The sequence below is a fragment of the Mustela lutreola genome, chromosome 4 (assembly GCF_030435805.1).
Source record: "Mustela lutreola isolate mMusLut2 chromosome 4, mMusLut2.pri, whole genome shotgun sequence".
Lineage (NCBI taxonomy): Eukaryota > Metazoa > Chordata > Mammalia > Carnivora > Mustelidae > Mustela > Mustela lutreola.
This window is the reverse complement of record NC_081293.1, coordinates 180,570,360-180,590,902: the sequence shown is the minus strand read 5'-3', so window position 1 is coordinate 180,590,902 and position 20,543 is coordinate 180,570,360. Positions and strand designations below refer to the sequence as shown.

General features: G+C 36.9%; 1 protein-coding gene across 3 annotated transcripts in view; it reads left to right on the top strand.

Moving 5' to 3' along the window:
* Positions 1-20,543, top strand: part of TMEM209 (transmembrane protein 209) — a 32,290-nt gene that overhangs the window by 4,528 nt on the left and 7,219 nt on the right. For all 3 annotated transcript variants that reach the window (XM_059171863.1, XM_059171861.1, XM_059171862.1), the window contains exons 6-11: positions 4,288-4,489; positions 10,400-10,575; positions 11,904-11,975; positions 13,854-13,950; positions 17,063-17,188; positions 19,869-19,966. In XM_059171863.1, the coding sequence (XP_059027846.1) occupies positions 4,288-4,489; positions 10,400-10,575; positions 11,904-11,975; positions 13,854-13,950; positions 17,063-17,188; positions 19,869-19,966 (771 nt within the window). The remainder of the gene's footprint in view (positions 1-4,287; positions 4,490-10,399; positions 10,576-11,903; positions 11,976-13,853; positions 13,951-17,062; positions 17,189-19,868; positions 19,967-20,543) is intronic.

Genomic DNA, 20,543 nt, shown 5'->3' with positions numbered 1-20,543 from the left:
TCTGTAAAATAAATAAATAAAATCTTTTAAATCATTTAAAGGGCAGGGGTGGGGTAGTCACATTTTCAGATGCTCTCACAATTTAGACTCTAGACATCTCTGTAGCTGCTAGTTAAATGAGGAATGTCTGGAAATGAAAACACACTGCCCTCATTCTTTACATAATATTTATTTGTTATGAAATTCCATACAGCTGGGTACATGATAATAATTTTGGCAAGTAATAGAATTTAGAACATCTTGTACACGTTAAATATTATGAGGAAATGTAAATATAGTGATAACTCACAACCCGTAGGTAAATATGACTTGTAAAAATAGCTTTCATTTTCATAAGAAAAGAAAAATCACTCATATTCTTACCATCCAAACATAATTTCTGTTTAATGGCTACTTAATACTCCTCTAATGGAAATACCATGGCTTACTCTTGAATAAGTAAGTTATTTTTATTTCTTAGAAACTATTACTAATCTGTGCTAAATAGCTCTTTACATAAAGTTTGTAACATTGTTTATCTTTTTCTACTAGACTGTAACCTCAAGTACAAGATGGTGTGTTTTTATTCATCTGTGTTTTCTTAGCCCAGTGTAGGGAATATAGATGCCTTATAAGTATTTGTTGAATACAAACTAATACCTTGGAAAAGTTAATGAAATAGAATAATTATTTTTCTAGGGAGAAAATGCCAAGATTGACTAAGTAGAAAACCTAAATAAATAGGGAAGAAAAATTTTAAACTTTAATCAAGTATACTTGCAGAATATATTAGAGCCTGAAATTTTGCTGTTGAGTTCTTTTAAATTTTCAAGAAACAAGTTACTTTTAAACTTTTGATTATGAAAGTTTTCAGACATACCTGTACCCGTTTTCAGTAGTTACCCACGTTCTATAGTGTATGGACAGCTAATTCTGATCCAGTAAAACATGTTAAAAGCGTAAATTCTATAGTCAGAAAATTGGATTGAAATCCTGGTAGGATCTTGAGTGAGTTACCTAACCTCTCATATCCAAAATTAGTACAGTAGTAATATTTACCTATTATTGAGAGGATAAAATAAGGTAATATATAGTATGCATAAAATATGCCCCTTGAGTAAGAATAAACCAGTCAATGGTTTATTAGCCCATTATGGTTTATATAGCTCAAATATAGCATATGTGAGGATTTTTTTTTAATAGGCTCCACCCCCATAAGTGTGGAAGAGGATTAACATTTCTGTTTTCAAACATTATTAAACTAAAAGATTTTTTAATCCTTGCTTTTTGACAAGATTATATAAATTGATAATGAAACCCCAATAAAAATAATTATCAATGTAGTGGAGTAGATAGTTGATAAAATAGATAATACAGTGACCAGTAATTATTTTTAAAGTGTTTAACTACATAAGTATGAGGAAAAATACAAGTTAAATGTAAATTTTTAAAAATTCTTCTATATCAAATAAACAATTTAAAAGAAGTAATGCTGATGGATATATATCAAAATATGTCCTCCTATCAGTTTCTTCTGAATTGTATTTAGTATAACATTTTCATTTAATACAATACAAACATGCATTTAAATGTTCATATGGTTTGATACAGTCATTTCAATTCTTGGGATCTCCTGAAGAACATCCTCAGAAATTAAGAAAAGATTTATGTACAAAGATGTTAATCATAACATTATTTACGGTGGCCAAAAATTGTAGACAGTTCGAATGTCTAGAATAAGAGAATGAAATAGTATATTTGTACAATGAGATATTATATAGCCAGTAAGAATATTTATAGGAAAATCATTGGTTAATTTTTAAAACAACAATGAGGGGACACCTGTGTGGTTCAATCAGTTTCTGCTTGGGTGGTGAGCTCAAGGTTGTGACATAGAGCCCTCTGGCTCCACACTCAACAGGGAGTCTGCTTGAGATTACTCGCTGTCCCTCTTCCTCTGATCACCCCCACCAATGCACATGCTCACATGCTCGTCTCCATCTCTAAAGTAAATAAATAAATCTTTTTTTATTTTAATTTTTTTATTAACATTAATGTATTATTATCCCCAGGGGTACAGGTCTGTGAAGCACCGGGTTTACACATTTCACTCACCATAGCACATACCTTCCCCAATGTCCATAACCCAACCACCCTCTCCCTACCCACCCACCCCCGCAACTCTCAATTTGTTTTGTGAGATTAAGATCTCATGGTTTTTCTCCCTCCCGATCCCATCTTATATCATTTTTTTCCTTTCCTGTCCCCCAAACCCCCCACATTGCCTCTCAACTTCCTCATATCAGGGAGATCATGTGATAATTGTCTTTCTCTGATTGACTTATTTCATTCAGCATAATACCCTCTAGTTCCATCCACGTCGTCACAAATGGCAAGATTTCATTTCTTTTGATGGCTGCGTAGTATTCCATTGTATGTATATACCACATCTTATTTATCCTAAAGTAAGTGAAACTTTTAAAAATAAAAATTAATAAACAGGTAATAAAACTAAACAGTATTCTCTCAATAATGTAAAAGCAATAATGCATTGATTTATCTGGGTACATTTAAAGATTTGAACATAAAATATGAAAGGGGATTATATTATCTCTAGGTTGTGGAGTTAAAAGTATGACTTACTTTCTTCAAACTCTCCATTTTTTAAAACATACATATATTGCTTCTTTTAAAAACTTTATTTTTTAGAATAGTTTTAGGGTTTGTAGCAGAACTGAGAGGAAGGTACAGAGACATGTTGTATACCTTTTGCCCCCACACAAGCATAGCCTCCCCCCAGCCATCAAAATCCCCCACCAGAGTGGTACATTTGTTACAGTTGATGAACCTATATTGGTACATCATTATCACCCAGAGGCCATAGTTTACTTTAGGGCTTACTCTTGGTGGTATGCATTCTGTGGATTTAGACAAATATATAGTGACATGTATGCACCATTATTGTATGGTATCATAACAGGGTAATTTCACTGCCCTAAAAATCCTTTGTGCCCTATCCATCCTCCCTGGTCCTTGGCAACTACTGATCTTTTTACTCTGTCCATAGTTTTCCTTTTCCAGAATATCATATAATTGGAACCTTAGAGTGTGTAGCGTTTCAGATTGGCTTCTTTTAGTTAGTTATGTGCATTTAAGTTTCCTCCATGTCTCTCTCATGGCTTGATAGGTCACATCTTTCTTTTCTTTCTTTTTTTTTTTTAAACAGATTTTATTTATTTATTTGACACAGAGAGAGATCACAAGTAGGCAGAGAGACAGGCAGAGAGAGAGGGGGAAGCAGGCTCTCCACTGAGCAGAGAGCCCGATGTGGGGCTCGATCCCAGGACCCTGAGATCACGACCTGGGCTGAAGGCAGAGGCTTAACCCACTGAGCCACCCAGGTTTCCCTCTTGTTTTGTTTTTTTTTGTTGTTTTTTTTTTTAAGTGAGAATGCTCGTCTGCGAGTTGGGGGTGGAGTGGGCAGTGAAGGGAAGAGGGTGAGGGACAGAGAGAATCTTTTTTTTTTTTTTTTTAAAGATTTTATTTATTTATTTGACAGACAGAGATCACAAGTAGGCAGAGAGGCAGGCAGAGAGAGAGAGAGGAGGAAGCAGGCTCCCCACAGAGCAGAGAGCCCGACGTGGGGCTCCATCCCAGGACTCTGGGATCATGACCTGAGCCGAAGGCAGAGGCTTTAACCCACTGAGCCACCCAGGCGCCCCCTGGACAGAGAGAATCTTAAGAAGGCTCCACGCCCAGCCTGGACCTGACTTGGCTCTGTGGAACTTTATCTCAAGACCCTGAGATCATGATCTGAGCCGAAATCCAGAGTCAGATGCTGAACCACCAAGGTGCCCCATAGCTCATTTCATTTAAATGCTGAATAATACTCCTTTGTCCAGCTGTATCACCATTTATGTACCCATTCTCTACTGAAGGATGCCTTCATTGGTTCCAGGTTTTGGCAATTACAAATAAAGCTGCTGTAAATGTCGGTATGCAGGTTTTTGTGTAGACATAAGTTTTCAACTCCTTTGGGTAGATACCAAGGAGCACAATTGCTAGATCATGTGCTGAGTGTAGTTTAGTTCTGTAAGAAACCGCCAGCTGCCTTCCGGAGTGGCTATGTATACATTTTGCATTCACGCCAGCAGTGAATGAGGGTTCCAGTTGCTCTACATCCTCATCAACGTTTGGTGTTGTCATGGTTCTGGATTTTGGCCATTCTAATTGGTGTGTGACTTTTTGAAAGTCAAAAACCAAAACAAATAAATTTCAGTAAAGAAGAAGTTCTTTTATTTTGTGTAGTTGGCAAGCTATAGTCCCTCTCCTTCTTCTCCATACCCTACTACTGTTGGACCAGTGGAGAGCAGTGGATTGAGATCTCGCTACCGGTCTTCACCCACTGTCTATAATTCCCCTACTGACAAAGAAGACTACATGACAGACTTACGAACTTTGGATACTTTTCTTAGAAGTGAAGAAGAGAAACAGCATAGAGTTAAGCTGGGTACGTATGTATATTTTTAGTTAGACCTAATGTACATATATTTGGTGTTACTTAATGTTACCCTTAACTCATTATTTCAGTATTTTGATACCTCTCCATAAATGGTTTTTTGTTTTTTTTTTTTTTTTTTAGATTTTATTTATTTATTTGACAGACAGAGATCACAAGTAGGCAGAGAGGCAGGCAGAGAGAGAGGAAGAAGCAGGCTCCCTGCTGAGCAGAGAGCCTGAGGCGGGGCTTGATCCCAGGACCCCGGGAACATGACCTGAGCCGAAGGCAGAGGCTTTAACCCACTGAGCCACCCAGGCGCCCCCATAAATGTTTCTTTTTTATCAATATACCTTGATAGCCTAGGAGAGAAATACATTTTGTTTTTATATTTTGTATAGTTAGAATTAAGCTTACCAAACTTAAAAAGTAAAATATAGCTGAACCAAGAAATCTTGAACCTTTCATCTACATTAAGATTGAAAGCTTTTTCATATAAGTTATACTTTCTATTTAAAAGTTGAGGCTATCAGTTGTTTTTTAATCAGTGCTTAGCACCGCTTATTGAAGTGATAGTTGTTTCCTTTTGGTTCTTGAGAAGATTGGCGTGGTGGAGAGAGAATGGATTTACTCCAGAAGTGCTGCTGTTTTTCAGAACATTTTTAAACCTGTCTTTTAGTTTACTTTGGGAAACAATGTTAGCAAATCTTAATCTGTTTGGGGTAGATTTGATTATAACAAAGTCAATTATTTGAAACCAAATTAGGTTATTGAGCCAAGTAATGATTTTTTCCCCTCAGGAACTTTCACAGAAAGCACATTAGGTGCTAAAGCATGGCCACAATGAGGAAGTCAGTTATTGGACCATGGCTCTTTGTGTCACTTGAAATCTCTCCATTGATTTTTAATTTAATTTTGCCTGAAAGTGCCAGGAATGTCAAAGAAACAAATCAATATTATCTTGTTATTTGTTGATGCATGCTTTTTCTTCTTGTTAAATTTTGAAATATTTCAAGTTTACTGTAAATTATAGAGTATAATGCCATGCAAAGAACAACCTAGGTTGTTCCATTGACGTATCTTGGTCTTATTGAGATATTTTCTGGGTTCCACTTTTATTTCTTCTTTGATCCTTTGGAGTTATTTAGAAGGGTGGTTATTATTGCTTAGAAGTATTGTTAGTGATTGGTGTTGCTTTTCATTTCCAACATACAAAATGAAGGCTTGGTTATCTTTTATTTTTCCCCTAAGGGAATTGTGCTACGGCTAGAGATTTTGAACTGTACCCTGTCAGTTCTTTGGTATTTCTTAAGACTTGCATTTAGGCTTCTTGTGTGATCACTTTTTATAAAGGGTTCTTGGTATATTGAAAAGAATGCATAGTCTCTAAATACTGGACCCCATGTTTGTTCATTGAACCAGACTTCTTGAAGGTGTTCTTAAATCTTTATCTTATTAATCTTCATCCACTTGATCTATTAGTTAGTAAGAAAGTCCATTAACAGTTCCCACTGATTGTCTTCCATTAAATGTCTCCTCGTAATTCGGTCAAATTTGCTAAATGTGTAGGAAATGATGCTAAGTGCATATAAATTAAGGATTGTTGATATCATTATGGCCAATTATTCCTTTTATCTTTATCTCTTAGGTTTTTTGCCTTCTATTTTCTCTTATATTAACACTGCTCTACTAATTTTCTTATGGTTAGTGTTTGCTTGGTATATTTATGTCCATCCCTATACTTCTGACCCATTATCTGTAGGTTTTAGGTAATTTAGTATTTTGTATAAATTAATTTATAAATAGTATTTTGTGAGGAGCTACTTTGAGGCTGTATAAATGTCCTCTTCCTCATCATATTTGACTTAGCTTTTTTTTTTTCTTTTAAGATTTATTTATTTTGGGGAGAGAGCCAAAGTGGAGGAACAGGTGGAGGAAGAGGGAGAAGCAGGCTCCCTGCCAAGCAGGGAGCCCGATGCAGAGCTCAATCCCAGGACCCTGAGATCATGACCTGAGCGGATAGCAGACACTTAACTGACTGAGCTACCCAGGCGCCCCTTGACTTAGCTTTAACATCCTTTTTTTTTTAAAAAAAAATATTTCATCTATTTATTTGACAGACAGAGATCACAAGTAGGCAGAGGGGCAGGCAGAGAGAGAGGAGGAAGCAGGCTCCCCGCCAAACAGAGAGCCCAACATGGGGCTCGATCCCAGAACCCTGAGACCATGACCCGAGCTGAAGGCAGGGGCTTTAACCCACTGAGCCACCCAGGCGCCCCAGCTTTAATATTCTTTTAAGTTTCTTTTCAAAATTGATTTTTACGAGCTGCCTGGGTGGCTCAGTGGGTTAAAGCCTCTGCCTTTGGCTCAGGTCATGATCCCAGGGTCCTGGGATCAAGCCCCGCATTGGACTCTCTGCTCAGCAGGGAGCCTGCTTCCTTCTCTCTCTCTCTGCCTACTTGTGATCTCTGTCAAATAAATAAATTTTTTTAAAAATTGATTTTTACGGGCGCCTGGGTGGCTCAGTGGGTTAAGCCACTGCTTTCTGCCCAGGTCATGATCTCAGGGTCCTGGGATCGAGTCCCGCATTGGGCTCTCTGCTCAGCAGGGAGCCTGCTTCCCTCTCTCTCTCTGCCTGCCTCTCCGACTACTTGTGATTTCTCTCTGTCAAATAAATAAATAAAATCTTAAAAAAAAAAATTGATTTTTACTATGTTGGTTCTCATAGAGGCTTTCTAATTCCGTCATTCCTTCTCTTATTTCCTTTTACATTTTTTAAACATCTTTTATGACAAAATATGCATAATATTTACCATTTTAACCATTCTTAAGTGTATAATTCTGTGGTATTAAGTGTGTTTATATTGACGTGCAGCCACCTTTCATATTTATTTGTTGTCATTCTGTTGTGAGATAGAGCTTTTTCTTCTCCCCAGTAATGTCATTTATTTTGGTGGTTAGATGGTCTCAGATTTCACTGGTGGGATCCTCTGGCTTCTGTTTTGTTTGTTTGTTGTTGTTTTGTTTTACTTTCTAGCACTAAAAGATATTTCAGGCTCCTCTTGTACTTTCCCTGGTTAAGTGGCTATGGAGTCAGTCTGTTTCTCCAAGGGGAGAATGATATTTAGAAATTAGTGTCCGGGCACTGGATATACCACTGTTGATGGGACATCTCTCCTCTAGGTCCTCTCAACGGACAGCTAGGAATATGTGTACACACACACCTATTTGTATTTCTGTATCTGTCCATCTCTATATATTAAAAACCATGAGCTCATACTACTGCCTCCGAATTCCAGTCCCAACTATACAGAGTTGATTCCAGCCTCCTCCCTTTTCATATTTGTAATTCCTTTCTCCAATAGTAAGAAACCAGGCACTCGTTTTTGCTTTTTCTCACACATTTTTTGGCTGACTAGCCCCTCCATCCTTCATTAGTTCACACACATCTCCTAAGAACATGAACATTTTCCCTTCTAACTACAATATAATTATCATACTAGTATTATTCATACTCACATTTCTTCAAATTGACCGAGTAATGGCCTTAATGGCCTTTGTAGCTTTTTTTTTTTTTTTAACTGATGCAGGATCATGACGTTTACGTTTGAAGAGGTCAGCCTAGTTGTTTTTCAAATTTGGATTTGTGTGGTCATTTTTCATTATTAGATAAGATTAGAATCAGTTTAAATACAGTTTTTTTGTAAGAATACAACATAGGTAGTGCTATGCTCCTTTCAACATACCATATCAGGAAACACATGATACCATTTTGTCTCTTTATTGGTAAGATTAAATTGGATCACTTGGTCAAGATGATGGCTGCCTTGGCTTTCCCTTTTATAATTAGTAAATAATCTATAGTTAGTATTATTAGTAGTAGTAAATAAATTAGTATTATATTATTAGTAAGTAAATTAGTATTATTATTACTAGTAAATAATCTGTGTGATACTTTGAGACTTGTGAATCCTGTTTCCCAGTAGCCTTTCACTGAGTGGTTTTAGCATCTGTTGATGGTCCTCTCTGAAATGAGTTAATGCAGTGGTAGTTGCAAAGGAGACTTCTTAAACTTCCATTTCTTCCACATTTAGTAATTTGGCTTGCTTCTGTTTTACCGCTTACCCCACAGTTGGTTGGTTTTAGCCTGACTGCACTGACCGTTGGTTCTATCTTCCCTAAGTGGTATCTGACTTGCTGTTTAACTCATTGAGTTTTTTAATTTATTGTGGGTGTTTTCTTTTTCTCCCCCCCCACCCCAGTTTTTAAGGTTTTACTTGTTTCTCTTTCAAATAGGCATGATTTGTTTTAGAGTATCTTGGTTTTGTTCTTATGTTTTCCATTCTTTTTCCTATCTCAATCATTTTAAACATAACTCTTTAAAAGTCTCTGTCCAGGGGTGCCTGGGTGGCTCAGTTGTTAAGTATCTGCTTTTGGCTCAAGTCATGACCCCAGGGTCCTGGGATTGAACCCCATGGACTCCCTGCTCAGCGGGAAGCCTGCTTCTCCCTTTCCCACTCCCCCTGCTTGTGTTCTCTCTCTCGCTGTCTCTCTCTCTGTCAAATAAAGAAAATCTTTAAAAAAAAAAAAAAATCAAAAAACAAAAATGAAAATCTCTGTCCAATAGCTCAGTTATCTAAAGTTCTTAGAGATTAAATACTAACATTTTTGTCTTGTTGATTCCTTTGACTGAAACCGTTTCCTCTTGTGATTTCTGTATTTTTGTTTTTGGTAAGCTTATCTACAGTAGGGTTTTATTTATCTGTGCTTTTCTATCCTGAGAAAACTGGATAGAAGCCTTGTCTCCTCCTAGCAGTTTTGTATTTCCCTCTGCCAAATGCCTGAGGAGTATCACTGACCGTGAACTAACTTAGGTAATTTCTGAGCTAGGAGGTTGCTGGACTTCACAGGTAGTATAAATGGGTATTCTAAACCCATACAAAAATGAATAATTTTTAAATCCCTGTATGACCTAAGACAGACAAAATTTCCTTGTTACCTCCTGGTGCCAGTGGACAGATTTCTTTTCTTACCTACTAAAAATTTGGCCCGTGAGGTTCCTGACCCTTTGCTGGGTACAGGGGATAGAGGTAGAAGGGTCTCAGCCAGCTCTACCTGTGCTAGGCCTGTATCCTCATTATCAGTTCCCACTCCGGCTGATATCCAAGCTGATAGGTTTCCCAAAGCCTACAGAACTCTCCACAGCAGCCACAACAGCAGTTCACAGGGATGCTGGGGAAAAATAATACTTCCTGCCCTCAAGGAGATCAAACTCTGTTTTGGTAGAAAGACAAACTATAACCTTAAAGTGTGATAAGTACGCTGGTAGAAGCTTCTAGAGGATTAAGTCCCCATATGTAACTATTAACATTTCCTGAGAGTAAATGTGTAAATTTAGAAGTGTAATCGTCAGTCTCTTTTAATACAACACAGGAGTTATTACGAACTATAAAGAGAATGCAGTGTAGTAGTACAGGGGAAAGCGAGCCTAGCTGCTGACCCAGAGAGTAGTTTATTAATAGGAGACTGCAGTTGTCCCATTCAGAAAGCGCCACTAAAAATTCAAGCAGGGAACTTCCCTAGCCTATTTCTTTACTGAAGAATTGTGTCTTTTGTTTCTTGCTGAATCATTTGAAAGTCTTAGAGAATGAAACAAGCTTAATTTTACAACAAAAATAAACACTTTAAACCACTTAGAGTTCTTAACGTGATATTGCTCAGTAAATGTTCTTTTTAATTTTTAGCACAGGCACTAAAATATGTTCTCTAAAGAAAAGTGTCAGGGAGGAGAAGAATCCCTTGGGGCTTTGTCTTCCTTGGTTGCCCTTGCCTAGGTGCCTAGATAGCCAGCGTTCTTGAGCTAACTCTGGATGTCAGAATTACTACAGCGCACACTGATGCTCTTTAAATTCATCATTGTAGGGAGCCCAGACTCTACCTCGCCTTCCACCAGTCCCACTTTCTGGAACTATAATCGTTCTATGGGAGATTACGCACAAACTCTAAAGAAGTTTCAGTATCAACTTGCCTGCAGGTCTCAGGCTCCCTGTGCTAACAAAGATGAAGCTGATCTTAGTTCTAAACAAGCAGCAGAGGAGGTAAGTGGGAAATAAAAATGACAATATTTTTTAAATGAATTAATTATTTTTATTAATATATAAGGTATTATTTGCCCCAGGGGAATTAATATTTTTGATTGCAGATTGTTAGTCTCTTCTACTTCTGGAACTTTTTTTTCTGTAATCTTCACTTTTTTTTTTTTTTTTAAGTTTTTATTTATTTGAAAGAGAGAGCACAGGCAGGAGGAAGAGCAGAGGGAGAGAGGCAGGCTCCCCCCTCAGTAGGGAGCCCGCCATGGGGTTCAATCCCAGGTGGGATCATGACCAGCCAAAGGCAGATGCTTAACCTACTGTGCCACCCAGGCACCCCTGTATTCTTCACTTTTACTGGCTAGAAACATAAATCTGGTGCATATTAAATAGTGGAGAAACACCTGTCATACTAAAGCTGATTTATATTGTACACTTTTATTCTTTATAACACATAGTTGACATTACCATCTTGCCCAAAAGACTTTTCTGCATTTATTTATAAAAAGATATCTCAAGTATCTATTTGTACTTAATACAAATAGTATTATATACTCTTGCTTTTAAAATACACTTGGAGGGGCCCCTGGGTGGCTCAGTGGATTAGGCCACTGCCTTCGGCTCAGGTCATGATCTCAGGGTCCTGGGATTCCTGGGATCGAGTCCTGCATCGGGCTCTCTGCTCAGCAGGGAGCCTGCTTCCTCCTCTCTCTCTCTCTCTGCCTGCCTCTCCGTCTACTTGTGATTTCTCTCTGTCAAATAAATAAATAAAATCTTAAAAAAAAAATTAAAAAAATAAAAATAAATAAAAATAAAATACACTTGGATTTGGGGTGCCTGGGTGGCTCAGTTAGTTAAGTTTCCAATCCCTGATTTTGGTTCAGGTCGTGATCTCAGAGTCCTGAGATCCAGCCTGGCATCAGGCTCCACACTCAGTGGGGAGTCTGCTTTTCTCTGTCTGTCCCTTTCCTTTTGCCCCTTCCCCTGCTGTGCCCCCAAATAAATAAATAAATCTTAAAAAAAATAATAAAATACACTTGGCTAGAATATTCAAGTCTGTAACTTCATCATTTTAATACCAAATATAAGATTTTTATTTGTTCATAAAAGCAAGAATGTTCTTTAAACATACCAATGTAAGGAATTTTAAAAATGCGTCTGCATGAATAGCAACCAAGTGGGAAGTTAGAAGATTATCACTCTTAATTAGATCAATATCAATATTTGTCAAGTTGTTTTTCAGATATTTTTCCACGTATTTTTGAGAGTGGAAGAAAATGACTAATTTCTGGCAGGATTTTTCCTCACTGATTGTTCATTTTAAACATTTTTAATAGGTTTGGGCAAGAGTGACTATGAATAGACAACTTCTTGATCATATGGATTCATGGACTGCTAAGTTCAGAAATGTAAGTTCTGACATTACTCTTTGGATAATACTAGTACCTCTTACTATGCAAAGTGTGTTATTAGAATGTAACTTAGAGGTGTTAATTACTAACCAGAATTATCAGAATTAATTATTATTAAAAATACAATATGGATGGCACGGATAAACACATTTACCTTATGGTGTCTGCTTTCATCAGGTTTTTCTTCTCTCCGTATTTAGTAAATCCATTTATTTTGAGTAGATTAAGGGATAATATATTTAGTTATTAGGAGCTTTTTCCCTTTATCAGCAGCTCAATTTTATTTTACTTTTTTCTTTTTTTAAAAAAGATTTTTATTTATTTATTTATTTGAGAGAGAGAGAGCCATGATGAGCAAGGGGAGAGAGAGAGAGAAGCAGGTGGGGCTCGAATCCCAGGACCCTGGGATCATGACCTGAGCCAAAGGCAGACGTTTAACCCACTGAGCCACCCCGGGCAGCAGTAGTTTAGGTTAGTTTAGTTTAGTTTTTCTTTTCTTTTTTTTTTTTCCATTTTATTTTTACAAAGAGCTTTTCTGTCAGAACCTATTATATACCCAGAAATGCGAGGGAAATGAATGAGGACATCACCTCAGAGAACTTTAAGTTAGAGAGAGAAGGTAATATATACTAGAATCTACTTCAGAATATTTCAGTTTCTTTGACTGTTTTGGAGAAGAGCCGTCTCATATTTGACCTGGAGGTTGGGAAGGCTGACTCATCCAGAGCAAATGAGTTCCCTTGTTTCAGCGCTGCCTCTTTCCAACTCTGGAAGGTACTAGAAGCTCCCAAGTTCTGAGGACACATGAGCCCTCCTCCACTCAGGGCTCCATGTAGATTCTGCAGAGGCTGCTACTACTTCCCCTCCCATCCTTCAGCACTCATGTATCCACTCTACGTCTTCTAGAAATCATTGAAATCATTTGTGCTCCTCTTTTATTCTTCTACTATGATTTCAATAGAGTATCGAGAGTGAGTGATGAAAATTGCAGCCTATTTTCTTGAACCAGAAGCCTGGATGTCTTTCTTAAACAAAAATTCTGTCATGGGGATACAAGGGAACATAGTCCTGAACCCCTTAGGTAATTTTGTTGCAGCCCAAGAGTGGCTGATAAGTGGAATGCATTGAATACATGTTGGAAGAATGAATAAGTGAAATGAGTTCCTTTTAGCTAAGCGTAATCATAAACTTTTAAGAAAAACTTAACACGGGGCACTGGTGGTACAGTCTATTGAGCATCCGACTCTTGGTTTCAGCTCAGGTCGTGATCTCACAGTTATGAGATCAAGCCCTGCATAGGGCTCCATACTCAGCACAGAGTCTGCTTGGGATTCTTTCTTTCTCTCCCTCCCTTCCTCTGTCCCTCCCGCTGGTGCTATCTCTCTGTCAAATGAATAAGTAAATCTTAAAAAAAAAAAAAGAAAGAAAGAAGGGGCGCCTGGGTGGCTCAGTGGGTTAAGCCTCTGCCTTCGGCTCAGGTCATGATCTCAGGGTCCTGGGTTTGAGCCCCACTTCGGGCTCTCTGCTCGGCAGGGAGCCTGCTTCCCCCTCCCTCTGCCTGCCTCTCAGCCTACTTGTGATCTCTGTCAAATAAATAAATAAAATCTTAAAAAAAAAAAGAAAAGAAAAGATATAAGTGAAATTTTTATATTCTCTTCAGCAAAATGCAGGCCTACGTGCTTTAAGATTATAACTTAACTTACACTCTACTAGCTTGCTTGCTTAACTTTCTGGGCTTCAACATTCATTTTCTTTTATTATGCTCTGTTAATATTCAAGAAGACAGTAAAAATATTCTTAGCATTTCATGGAAATAATTATTTGAGAAATGCTTTGGAATTATATGTGTAAAATCTTTGCCTCGTTTCTTCCTAGTGGATCAATGAGACAATATTAGTGCCCCTCGTACAAGAGATGGAGTCTGTCAGCACACAGATGAGACGAATGGGCTGTCCTGAGCTTCAGATAGGAGGTATGTGAAAATAGAGCCCAGCATTTGATTTACTGTCAGTGAATCTGCCAAGTAGAAATTTTCTTTTCATACTGGGCTATTTAAAAACTTCTTTGTTATCTTGAAGACAAAACTAAATGTCTCTTATATGTATATTTTCTAATACATATTTTATTGAAATAGAATTTACTTACCATACAGTTCTCCCATTTAAAGTCTACAATTCAGAGGTTTGGGTTGTGCAGCCACAATCAATTTTTAGAGTATCTCATATCTCATCACCCAGAAAAGAAACCCCACATACCCTTCATACCATTCCCCCATCACTCATTCCCCAACCCAAGGCAGCTACCAGTTTAGACAGACCCATTCTGGATATTTCACATAAGTGGTGTCATACAGTCTGTTGTCATTTGTGACTGGCTTCTTTAACTTCCTGTGTTTTCAGTGTTCATCTGTGTTACAACATTATGAGTACTTTGTTTCTTTTTATTGCCAAATAATATCCTATTATATTGATCTGTTGCATTTTTTTTACCCATTTATCCATCGATTGACATTTGGGCTGTTTTCACTCTCTGGCTATTATGAATAATGCTGCTGTGAACAGCTGTATACAGGTGTTTGTGTGGACATGTTTTAATTTCTCCAGGAGTAGAATGGCTGAGCCATGTGGTAAGTCCATGTTTAACTTGAGGAACAGCAGACTCTTTTTTAAAGCAGCTGCACCATTTTACATTCCTACCAACAGTGTATGAGGGTTTTAGTTTCTTACATCTTCACCAATACTTATCTGTCCTTTTTATTGTAGTTGTTCTAATGGGTGTGAAGTAGTTTCTCATTGTGGTTTTGATTTGCATTTTCCTGATGGCTGCTGGTGTTGAGCATCTTTTGGTGTGCTTATTGCCATTCGTGTATCTTCTTAGGAGAAATATCTTTCCAAATCTTTTACCATTTTTAAATTGGATCGCTTGTCTTTTTATCATTGTGGTATTCTTTATATATTCTATTAATTCCAAAGTTGTACAAAGCATAAAGAATGTGTAATAATGCTAATTTAAAATCAACTATTTTCAACTCTCTTACCTGCGAAAAAATAAAACTGTTAAGGTTCCATACAATTTGCCTAAAATATATATACCATAATTTATTTAGTGTTAAGTAATTAGATTTCAAAATAAATAAGGAATATCATAGTCGACTACCTCTTTCTAGAGAATAAATTTCTCCTTGAAATAGTTAAGTGCTTTGCATTACATATTAGTACTTTCTACTTATTTGGGTGTCTTAATCAATCTTTATCCTCTGGACTAAGAGTAGAATTGTATCCCAAAGGTATCTATATACTGAATGTCCAGATGTTTCATAGGTAATTTACACACCCTCAGATTAACCTTGAAAGCTAGCTGTTAGTGTCCCATTTATGGATGAGGCTAAGACACACAGAACTTTGGTAACTTGCCTGGAGTTACTTGGCCAGAGCCAGAGCTCTGTTAACTCCAAAGTCCAGAATGGTTACTTTCTAGATCTTGGTAATGTTGTTTGAACCAGTGCCTGTCCTCTTTGAGCTTTCTTTAAAAGCTATAAAAATGGGGAGAGGGGGAGCTATTAAAATGTGTATTTTCCACATTTTACCAGTATGATATGCTTTTTAAAAAGAATTACATTGCTTTGTGACTACAAATGCAGTGTATATTATGTTCGTTGTAGAGAGGCTGGAAAATACAAACATGTACACAAAGAAGAATATTACATAAATTCTGCTTCCAGAGATAAATCACTATCAATTTTAAGTCTCAAACAATTATTAATTTTGGTTATGATACTAGCTCTCTCTCTCTCTCTCTATATATATATATAGACACTATGTAAGTGTGTATATATATGTATATATTATATATATGTAACTGTATACTAATATATAATTATATACTTATATTTAATATTGGTGTATACAATATATATTTTAGTATATATATAATATATATGTTAGTGTATATATCTGTCTCAATTGTATGTTATACCATTATTTATGAACATTATAACTTTATATAAGAGTTGAAGGAATATGGAACATATATGTACATTTTTTTTGTTAAAGATTTTACTTATTTATTTGACAGAAACAGTGAGAGAGGGAACACAAGCAGAGGGAGTGGGAGAGGGAGAAGTAGGCTTCCCGCTGAGCAGGGAGCCCCATGCAGGGTCAGCCCCAGGACCCCAGGATCATGACCTGAGCCAAAGGCAGATGCTTAACAACTGAGCCACCCAGGTTCCCCATATGTACATAATTTTAATTAAATTGGGATCGTACTCTTTTGTTGCCAACTTTCATCCCAATTTTTTTATTTTGTTAAATATTCTCCAGTACTGTTTTTGTAGCTAGATTGTACTTCATTTTTGTATGTGTGATGTGTTGTGTTTAAGTGATCTTTATTATGTAAAATGTTGGGCTTTTGCCCTTTCTTGTTATTAGTAATGCTGTGAGTAAATATCCTTTTATCTAAATATCTGTGTACATTTGTAATTATTTCTTAGGGATAATTTCTTAGAAGTGGAGTTAGTTCAGTAGGAATAAATGCATTAAGGCTTTTGACATACATAACCCTTTAAAAAGCTTATACCAGTTTATGCTCTAGCAACTATGTCACGCAGAAGAATGTCTTTTTTCCAGCATTGAGTATTACTAGCAAGGTTAGACATTGTGAAAATTTGTCAGTTGTTTATTTCTTTGCATAGTCGTCTTTCATGATAAGAGAAATCACCGTCATAAAAAGTTTCTGCTTATCAGTGGCATAACAGGCAACTTCTAACTCAACCTGATTTTAAAAGCTCTCGTGTATCTCTCTGTGTCCCCCACAAAAATATTTTGTGTATTAGCTGTTCATAGATTTGTCAGCATGGATTTGGCTGCTGCTTTTGGTGTGTGTATGCATGTGGTTTCTGTTCTTATAAATCTGGCTATCATGCCAGAAATGATAAAAAGAAATTCTAAGTAAAGTAGATAATGCAAATTGTTAAACTGTTATTGCTTTTATTTATTTCTTCAACATGTATTGAGGAAAAAGCATTTTAAGTTCTTTTAGAGACCCACATGAAGAATAATCTGTTCTGTGTGTTTTATTTTTAACAGAGGCTAGTATTACTAGCTTGAAACAAGCTGCTCTGGTCAAAGCTCCTCTCATTCCAACTTTGAATACAATTGTGCAGTATCTGGACCTTACACCAAATCAGGAGTACTTGTTTGAAAGGATCAAAGGTAACTAGTAATTTGAAAAGGAAAAAATTTCACTCCTTTGAGATGTTATAAATAAAAATAACAAGAAGAGGTGCCTGGTGGCTCAGTGGTGACTCTTGGTTTAGGCTTAGGTCAGGATCTCACAATCATTGAGGATCAAGTCCCCCATCCAGCTCGCACTGGGTGTGGAGCCTGCTGAGATGCCCTCTCTGCCTCTTCCACTGCCCCTCCCCTCCAACTCATGCACACTTTTTCTCTCTCTCTTTCAAAAAAAAAAAAAAAGTAACAAGGAAAAAAAAATTTTAAGACTGAGTACCTTATTTTTGGTTTTTGGTTTTTATATTTGATATGCTTAAAATTGTCAAAATGGGAGGGGTGCCTGGGTGGCTCAGTGATTGATTAAGCCTCTGCCTCTCTCCCTGCCTGCTACTCCTCTTGCTTGTGTGCTCGTTCTCTTCCTCTCTCTCTATCTCCCTGTGTCAAATAAATAAGGGAATTGTCAAAATGATGTACTTAGCCTTGAATATATTATTTAATTTTATTCTGTATAGGGAAACTTAAATATGAGCTACATGGGCTCAAGTAAACATTTCACTCATTTTCTGCTGTACCAAGAATGGATACCACTGTGACAGTCTTTATAGTTTGAACATGCCGAACTGACTTTCAGTTCTTAAAATTCGTATTTAATGTGTTGCTTCTTTGTCTTTCTGTTATGTCCAGATTATTGGAGGGTAATGTGATCTTCTGAGGAGACTGACTTGAGAATCAGGAAATTTAGCCTTCCTAATATTCCCACAGTCTCTCTTTATGCTTCCCTGCTTTTATTTGGATAATCTGTAAAATGTTCTCATTACTAAAACAAGTTTTAGAAATAGTATTTGACTCTTCAGATTTACCATAAATTTTAATTTAAAAACGTTATGGTGCCCCCTCTCTTCCCTAGGTTTGGATTAGGGTTCAGGAATAATCATTTATCATGACTTTTAGGAAACTTTTTATTACAAGATTTCAGATACTCATGAGGCGCCTGGGTGGCTCAGTGGGTTAAAGCTTCTGCCCTTGGCTCAGGGCATGATCCCAAGGTCCTGGGATCGAGCCCCGCGATGGGCTCTTTGCTCAGCAGGGACCCTGCTTGCTCCTCTCTCTCTGCCTGCCTCTCTGCCTACTTGTGATCTCTGTTTGTCAAATAAATAAATAAAATCTTAAAAAAAAAAAGATTTCAGATATTCATAAAACTAGACACAACAGTATGCTGAAGCCTTTTAGACGTAGCCCCTGGTCCCTGCGGCCATCAGTCCCTGGGCATCCCAAGCCTTATCCATATCCCCATCTGGCTCCTCCCTTTCCATATTATATATAGCTCTGTATGTGTCTTCGAGATAAGGCCTTTTAAAAATATAACCTCAGTACAATTCTCACACCTCATATTGTTTTAACAGTTTCTTTATATCATGAAGTATATAACTTGTGTATGAATTTCTAGCCATCTTATAAGATGTGTAATTACTTTTTCTGCTATTATTTGAATTGGGATTCAAATATAATTACATGGTATGACTGGTTGATAAAGCATTTGAGTTCCAGGGCACCTGGATGGCTCACTCCGTTAAGCATCTTGCCTTCTGCTCAGGTCGTGATCCCAGCGTGCTAGGATTGAGTCCCACATCCAGCTCTTCTCCCTCTCCCTCTGCCTCCTGCTCCCCCTGCTTGCGCTCATTCTATCTCTCTGTCAAATAAATAAAATCTTAAAAAAAAAAAAAAGTATTTAAGTTCCTTTTGAGCTATAGGTTTCCTATCCATCCTTTTAGTTTTTTCCTGCAACTTATTTGTTGAAAAAAATTGGATTGTTTTTCCTATAGAGTTGCCCATGGTGTGGATTTTATTGACTACGTCCCCATGGGGTGTAATTTTATGTGATCCTCTGTCGTCCGTATTTCCTGTAAATTCAGGTTGCAGTTGTTGGCAAGATTGCCTGATAGATAGCAGGTTATTTGTATATCCAAAAAAGTACACATGTGTACACATGTATGCAAAGTATATATAAAGTATTATTATATCCTATATCAAATATACAAAAAAGCTTAAGCACAGCAAAGCCTTCTGGATTGAACAGTTACCAACATTTCACTGTCATTGACTCTCTCTACATATATGCATACACGCTTTTTTTTGCTCTGTCATTCATTACAGACATAATTACTTTTCAGCATGCAAATTCCTAAAAATAAGAACATTCTCCCGCATAACTTCAGTACACTTAACAGACATTTAAAATTAGCAATATTTCTATAATATCATATAATACACAGTTCATATTCAAATTTCCCAATGTCCAAAGAATGTTCATATCCTTTCTTTCTAACCAGAATAGAGTATAGGTTCACATATTACTGTAAGTTGTTTTATCTTTCTTTGGTCACTTTCTCCAAAACAGTTCTGGCCCATCTTTTTTCCCTGTGTGACGCTGACTTTATTGAAAACCCCAAAAGTTTTATCCCACATTATGAGTTTGTCTGATTCTTTCTTCTTTCTTCATGGTAATATGTATTTCTTTTATATCTTGTATTTCTTTATGTTTGGGGTTTTCATCAGATGATATGCTTCCCTTATTGTAGCACCTTGGCCTTTTTTCCTTTTATTCTTTCGTTTTTGTTTTTGGTTTTTTTTGGCTTTTTAAATTTCACCCTTGTTGCTCCAGAACTTTCTCAGGGAGGCTGTATGAGTTCATTTCGATGGAATAGAGGTGGAGACTTCAAAGGACGCAAGTGGGATACAGACCTGCCCACTGATTCTGCTGTAAGTCACTACTTTAATTTTTTTCTTTAGTTTAACATTCTTCTATGTTATTGGACATATATACTTTTATTTTTCCATTACAAAAATAAGTATTAAAAAAATTTTAGAAACTAAGGTAGAAAAAAAATTTTACATTGTACCATCATCTTAACCACTGTTAATATTTTGGTGTATTTTCTTTTCATTTTTTCCCTTTACTTATACTGCACTATTTTTTAATGTTTTTTTTTTAATGTTTTTATCATAGTTGTAATCATCCCACACGTAAAATTTTGTATTCTTTTTTAACTTTAGCAGTGTTTAAGTATTTTTCTTTTTAAAGATTTTATTTATTTATTTGACAGACAGAGACCACAAGTAGGCAGAGAGGCAGGCAGAGAGAGAGAGAGAGGAGGAAGCAGGCTCCCCGCTGAGCAGAGAGCCAGATGCGGGGCTCGATCCCAGGACCCTGGGATCATGACCTGAGCCGAAGGCAGAGGCTTAACCACTGAGCCACCCAGGTGCCCCAGTGTTTTAAGTATTTTTTTATTACTACACACTCAATTAACTGTTTTTCTATATTGGAGCTAGAAGCTCC